The 7,674-nt window shown below is 39.2% G+C and overlaps 2 protein-coding genes across 2 annotated transcripts; both read left to right on the top strand.

Annotated features, from left to right (window-relative positions):
* Nucleotides 1–3,020: 3,020 nt before the first annotated feature.
* LOC140172797 (uncharacterized) lies at nt 3,021–5,774 on the top strand. Its single transcript, XM_072195924.1, has 2 exons — nt 3,021–3,214; nt 4,430–5,774. Exons 1-2 carry the CDS (start codon nt 3,021–3,023, stop codon nt 5,772–5,774), a joined length of 1,539 nt encoding a protein of 512 aa, XP_072052025.1.
* Nucleotides 5,775–5,946: 172 nt separating this feature from the next.
* LOC140172798 (uncharacterized) lies at nt 5,947–6,525 on the top strand. The gene has a single exon (XM_072195925.1). The coding sequence runs from the start codon at nt 5,947–5,949 to the stop codon at nt 6,523–6,525; it is 579 nt and encodes a 192-aa protein (XP_072052026.1).
* Nucleotides 6,526–7,674: the final 1,149 nt, after the last annotated feature.

A 7,674-nucleotide genomic window follows, 5' to 3' on the forward strand; every position in this document is an offset into this window, starting at 1 on the left:
GGAACAGTGTGTGGAACACCGGTGTTTTTAGTGGTCTAGCGCCCCTCTCACTTTATGTCCTCTAATATCTATAGGCCTTTGATGTTGTTGAACTGATTCACATTAATGTGACAAAATGCCAATCCGAATGAAAAGGTCAACTTTTTTCTGTAAAAACATTGAAAATCAGCCCTTAAATCACAAAACTTCTACTTTTGAGCCGGTCGCACCCCAATAAATCCTTGCTTTAACGGGCGCCTGCAAGGCCGCAGTGTCGCCCTTCCTTCTTGAATTTATCGTATCAATGTAGCTCTCCCTAATTTCCTCCACCTCCGAATCAGTCTCCCCCTCTCCCTCCCCTGTCCCTCCACTACTGCATTGCGATATTAAATACATTTTAACTTGGAAATACGACGAGTTGCGTTGAGTTGCGGCAAAAAGTAATCGATATATCGGCATCGCAAAGCAACGCATCGCAAATGCGGTGAGTGTATGAACTGTTAAACAGGTCGGAACAAAATGGCCATGCGTGGCTGTGGATTCAACCTACCATGGCGATTTCTGCCATGAAGATATCGGGGCGATGACACTGTGCGGGATGATGTTCCATATGTAATGGAGATGTCTAGCTCAGCTCTTCACAGTGACCACTTAATGTGCCAATGTAAATAAACACGAGAAGCATAATCAGCTTAAGTAAGACATACCACATACGTGTTTTGTTTTCACGAATGTATCACACACGTAAAGTAGCCAAACCTGTCAGCATATTACCAGACTAAAGCTGTTCTCGTATGTTATCATTAAGGGCTATCCCAGTTGAAATCCATACACCCCATATGGAAGACAAGACCTTAATCTCCAACGCAGGGAGTATGAATTTCAAAGGGAGCCACCCATTCAAGTAATCCCATTTGAAATTTAAACACCCTGTGTGGACGATGTCTCCCAGCATGTCCAGGGGGTGAATTTCAACTGGAATACCGTAAAATCGCGTTAGTTAGCATATGTGCTTACTATCGAGCGCTCAGGCTTTTAAAACATGCAAACATAAAGAGCCCCATCCACAAATGTGTAAAGGGTTTTTAACAAATCATTGATACACATAGTTATATACGAACAAGTAAACCTGTAAATGTGTGTCTCAACTCCATTAGCTCAGTTGGTAAAGCGCCGGACTTAACGCGGCTGTGTACTCTAGCCATTGTTTCTTTCTCAAAATTGAGTTTTTATGATATGTTTGTACCTTGTTATGTTTTTTATAAATACAAGGAATGAAAATCCAGATTTGTAAACTCCAACTGCAATATTTTAAGGATTTTAATTCACTATTCCACTCGTGTTTGAAATTGAAAAGGAAAGAAAATCTTTGTTGTACCAGCAAGGTACACGCGCGCAACAACTCATCGCGTTGCGTATCGCGCAATTTGTTAACGCACAAATACGCGACGCATACGCGACGCTTATCTGCATGCGCGGCGCATCTTATGGAAACACCACGGAAGCACTGATTTCACAAAAACCTAGTGGTCAAATGGCTCCGTTTTAGCTGACAAAATGTGGGTTTTTTCAAGTTCTTTCCCCCGATTTAAATATCAAGTTATGAATGGATTTCGCTCAAACTTCTCAAGGGGCTGTGGATTTACCCGATGTTCACGTAATATAAGTTACAAAAACGAAAACTGCCGCATTCTCCTGTGAGATTCGATGAAAGTGCAAAATGTGACCACTTTAAACTTCAACGGCCATTATTTCAATGTTCATTTTCTCGGTAAAATGACGATTTAGGTACACGATAACTCAATAAATACAGCATCTATAGGTAAGCAAATATGATCATCGTAAAAAGCATGATCGACTCAAGAAACGGTTTTCTCATTTTTTATATTTTGGTCTATTTCCGATTTTGGGCATCATTTTGTGCAAATAGGCGTTTTTGAATTTTAAAAGTTCATTTTGATGCCTTATATGGTCAATATCTCAAAAAATAAGGCCAATATCAAAAAAATAAAAAAACTGTTTTTGGAATGGAGCCTCAAGATTGAGCTAAAAACAAAATAAAATATTTTGGAAAGAGTGTTTTTTTTTTATGATGTACCTAACAAATATTGCCAAAAACTCACTTTTTGTGATTTTCTTCAAAATTGTTGTCTTTACCCCAAATCTGTATTTATATTAAGATTTGTTGATGTCTTGCCTTCATAAAAATGTATACTTTTATATGTTTTGCGCGAATAATTACAAAGTTATTGCACTTTTACTACATGCATGTCTGAGAGTACACAGCCACCTTAAGTACAATTTCATGCTTTCAAAAGCGCTCGATAGTAAGCACATATTATGCTAACTATCGAGTTTTTACGGTAGCTTTTGAATTAACATATCCGACAAATTGAACAACACCTCGAGCGTCTTTGTATTATCAGCCTTTAACGAAATGTTTAACTTCAAGCTGTGTCATGTTCATGGGAATTGCATACATAAGCCTGACATGACAGACTTGGAAATACTACCTAAAAGAAACTAACTTTTTTTCTAGGCATTCAAAATCTGCATTCATAGTTCGCTAAAAAGAAGCGATTGAAAACTGACAGATCAGATGGCTTGTCAAATCTTGCGCAGTCAAGTACAGTAAATTTCATTATTGAACATGTTAAAGTGACCACCATCAACAGAGCCGAGGGGTGATACAATCAGTCATGTGTTTGACGATCTCTTGAATGAAAAGACTACTGCGGTAAACATCGTCACAACATGAACAGTGTTGAAAAACGAGTCTGAAAGACTTCAAAACGTCCGTAGTGACTACAACTGTCGTTCAAAAGTTTGCGTCCACATTTCCTCCCATTTTTCGTCATTTTAATGACATTTTACTCTTTGCCGTCTTCATTTTATTCCTTCAAGTTTTCGGGGGGGGGCAGTTTTCATCCGGATCCCCCTGGCTACACCACTGGGCAAAGTTGGCGGACACCCCATATTATCTTATCTATCTTTATCATCAACTCGCTCAAAGAAACATCCTATTGCCACGTCTATTTAATATGGATTGTGATGATGACTATGATGCAAGAAAATTGCGTGACATTATCTCTTCAGCTGGAATGAAACAGCACATATCCGGTAGCACTCACAAGCGTGGCCATACATTAGACTTGGTAATTTCACGTGAATGTGACGATCCTGTTACGAATCCATCTGTTATTCACGGAATGCGATCTGATCATTCTGCTGTCAGGTGTGATCTGAATGTGTCTCGCCCAAAACTCTCTAAGCATATTGTCAAATTTCGCATTATAGGGATATCGACTTAACGCGGCTGTGTACTCTAGACATTGTTTCTTTCGCAAAATTGAGTTTTTTTGATATGTTTGTACTTTGTTATGTTTTTATAAATACAAGGAATGAAAATCCAGATTTGTAAACTCCAACTGCAATATTTTAAGGATTTTATTTCACTATTCTACTCGTGTTTGAAATTGAAAAGGAAAGAAAATCTTTGTTGAACCAGCAGGGTACACGCGCGCAACAACGCATCGCGTTACGTATCGCGCAATTGGTTAACGCACAAATACGCTACGCATACGCGACGCTTATCTGCATGCGCGGCGCATCAAATGGAAACACCACGGAAGCACAAAAACCTAGTGGTCAAATGGCTCCGTTTTAGCTGATAAAATGTGGGTTTTTCAAGTTCTTTCCCCGATTTAAATATCAAGTTATGAATGGATTTCGCTCAAACTTCTCAAGGGGCTGTGGATTTACCCGATGTTCACGTAATATAAAGTACAAAAACAAAAACTGCCGCATTCTCCTGTGAGATTCGATGAAATTGCAAAATGTGACACTTTAAACTTCAACGGCCATTATTTCAATGTTCATTTTCTCGGTAAAATGACGATTTAGGTACACGATAACTCAATAAATACAGCATCTATAGGTAAGCATATATGATCATCGTAAAAAGCATGATCGACTCAAGAAACGGTTTTCTCATTTTTGTATATTTTGGTCTATTTCCGATTTTAGGCATCATTTTGTGCAAATAGGCGTTTGAGAATTTAAAAAAGTTCAATTTGATGCCTTATATGGTCAATATCTCAAAAAATAAGGCCAATATCAAAAAAATAAAAAAACCGTTTTTGGAATGGAGCCTCAAGATTGAGCTAAAAACAAAATAAAATATTTTGGAAAGAGTGTTTTTTTGTTATGATGTACCTTACAAATTTGACCAAAAACTCACTTTTTTGTGATTTTCTTCAGAATTGTTGTTTTTACCCCAAATCTGTATTTATATTAAGATTTATTGATGTCTTGCCTTCTTAAAAATGTATACTTTTATATGTCTTGCGCGAATAATTACAAAGTTATTGCACTTTTACTACATGCATGTCTGAGAGTACACAGCTGCCTTAAACAGCCTTCGCAGTGACATTTTCTCTTCTGATATAAGCAAAGAAGACGAAGACACTGGTGATCTCGAAACCTTAGTTCAAAGATATGATTTGATTCTGCGTGAACTCACTGATAACCATGCTCCGGAAGTTGAGCGTCGCATCTCATTGCGCCCGCACGCTCCCTGGTACAATGACAGTCTTCGGGAAGCGAAACGCAAGAAGCGTCGTCTGGAAAGGAAGATGAAAAAATCTGGCCTTCAGGTTGACAAAGAGATCTTCCAAGAACATTGCGGAAATTATCACAAATCCTTGGAGTCTGCAAAGAAAGACCATTACAAATCTAATATCAAAGACTGTAGTCAAAAACAACTGTTTCGTTTCGCAGACAAGCTAACCTCCGCAAAGCCAGTAAAAACTCTCCCTGCCCATTGTTCGTTAGAGTCACTAGCTGAGGATTTCCACGGTTTCTTCGACGGTAAGATCGAAAAGATTCACGATAAACTTAGCAGCACTGATGTTCCAACTGTATCAGTTAATGTTGTTGAATCTTGTGCCTCAAGTTTTAGCTCGTTTGAGGAAGTTGATGAGGAATTTGTTCGCAAAATAATCAGTGACTCTGCCAAGACTTCTTGCGGATTGGACCCTATGCCAACCAGTATCCTCGCAAAGCCGGAAATTCTTGACACTACCCTGCCTGTTATTACAAGAATTGTAAACATGTCGCTTCTTCAAGGGATTGTTCCATCAAGTCTCAAGCGTGCCCTCGTTACTCCTTTGATTAAGAAAGCGAACTCGGACCCAGATGTGCTACAGAATTATAGACCGATATCGAATTTACCCTTCTTGTTCAAGGTTATTGAGCGTGTCGCGAGCAACCAGATTCAGAAGTATGTCAGTGAGAACAAATTGGAAGGCGATCGACAATCGGCATATCGTAAACAGCACAGCACGGAGACCGCGCTGGTAAGATTGTCCAATGACATCCTCAGAGCAGTTGATATCCATCAGAACGTCATTGTTGTGTTACTCAATCTCACGGCTGCGTTCGACACGCTCGATCACCAAACGCTGCTTCAACGTCTCCGTAACCGATTTGGTATCACGGGAACAGCATTTCGTTGGATGGAATCTTACTTCCAAGAACGTCAACAATGTGTTACGATAAACAGCGTTTGCTCGGAGTGGAAGTATGTTCGTCAGGGTCCCCACAGGGGTCCGTGTTCGGACCAATGGCATTCTCATACTACTCTGCGCCGGTTGAAGAAATCATTAAAGCACACGGCCTGGAGTGCATGGTGTACGCTGACGATAGCCAGATATACTGTTGCTTTGATCATCAAGACATGGACATCAGCGTGTCTGCCGTTGAAAGGTGCGTCGCGGATATCCGTAGCTGGATGATAAGAAACCATCTTATGCTCAATGACTCCAAGACGGAACTTTTACATTTGACATCTCGTTTCAGCTCCTCGCCTGCAACTCCATCTCTTCAAGTTGGAGATGCTGCCGTTACCTGGTTACACCGTCAACATCTGCGCGTAATCTTGGGGCTGTCATCGACCAGCATGTTACGATGAACCAACATGTTAATAACATCTGTAGAAATGCGTCATTTGCCTTATATAAAATCGGCAAACTCAGACCCTACCTTGATCAAGCTTCAACAGAAACACTTGTCCATGCTTTAGTGATCTCAAGATTGGACACGTGCAATAGTCTTCTGTATGGGCTGCCTCAGAACATCATCGATAAGCTTCAGAGAGTGCAGAACTCTGCAGCCAGACTAGTGACTAGAGTGCGCGGTCATGTTCACATGACGCCAGTCCTTCGCACCTTACACTGGTTGCCTATCAGAAAAAGGATTTTATTCAAAATCCTCTTGCTCGCGTTCAAAGCCATCCACGGGTTGGCTCCACAGTACATCCTGGACTTGATTACCATCTACAAACCAGCGCGGTGTCTCAGATCGTCTGCTATTGAGAGCCCTTTGTTGAAAAGACCATCCTTCAAGAACATCAGAACTGCCACCTATGGCAGTCGGGCTTTCTCAGCAGCAGCACCTATGGAATGGAACAAGCTGCCTTCTAGACTACGTTCCATTATTAAAAACCCTTGGTTCTTTCAAGCGTGCTCTGAAAACGCATCTATTTGACTTATAGGACTCTGTTGATTATTGTTGTTTTCTATTCCATGTTATTTATATCCCATGTTTTTAAAATTCATTGTTGAATATTATATTGTTTCCTTTTTACATTTTGCTTGTACATTAGTAATATTGTATATTATGTTTGTAGTATTAAGTTGTAAAGCGCTTTGTGGTTTTTACGTAAAGCGTTATTTTAAATGCTGTTTAGTAGTAGTAGTAGTAGTAGGCCAGTAAAAATCAGCCCCAAAATCTCCAAAGGTCAAAATAATTGCAACATGAATTCTATTTTCGGAAAATGTTGCCTTTAAGTCTCTATTTTAACATACTCAAAGTCTACCAAAATCAACCTCTGCGAAAGATGTGTAAAATTGACTTTTTCAAAATGGCAGCCAAGATGTCGTAAAAAATAGACAGTTGTGATTTCAATATTATATGAGTGTCCGTGTGGGAATTGGGTGACATTTTGACCTATAAATGCTCTTATGCCCTAACCGTTTCATAAATATTTATTTGTCTGCGTAGTTTTTGTTCAAAATTTCAAAATGGCCGCCAAATACGTTCATTGTGGGTTGTGAATACAGACAGGGCAATCAACTTTTCACCATAGAAGCTGAATCAGTATCAAAATAGTACATGTAAGTTATGAAAACGTTGCTCTTAAGTCTCTATTTTAACATACTCAAAGTCTACCAAAATCAACCTCTGCGAAAGATGTGTAAAATTGACTTTTTCAAAATGGCAGCAAAAATGTCGTAAAAAATAGACAGTTGTGATTTCAATATTATATGAGTGTCCATGTGGGAATTGGGTGACATTTTGACCTATAAATGCTCTTATGCCCTAACCGTTTCATAAATATTTATTTGTCTGCGTAGTTTTTGTTCAAAATTTCAAAATGGCCGCCAAATACGTTCATTGTGGGTTGTGAATACAATCAACTTTTCACCATAGAAGCTGAATCAGCATTAAAATAGTACATGTATGTTATGACCCACATATTATGTGTATCGGATACTTTAGAGTAAATATTTGAATGGTAATTGGATGGACGGTCCTAATATAACATTCAATACAGCGTTGTCAAACATTTCTCCCACAAAGAGCTACAGGGTCGATTCTAAAGACCTATAAATCAGGGGTGATTCGAAAAGGTGA

This window comes from Amphiura filiformis, chromosome 16 (assembly GCF_039555335.1).
Source record: "Amphiura filiformis chromosome 16, Afil_fr2py, whole genome shotgun sequence".
In the NCBI taxonomy this organism is placed as follows: Eukaryota; Metazoa; Echinodermata; class Ophiuroidea; order Amphilepidida; family Amphiuridae; genus Amphiura; species Amphiura filiformis.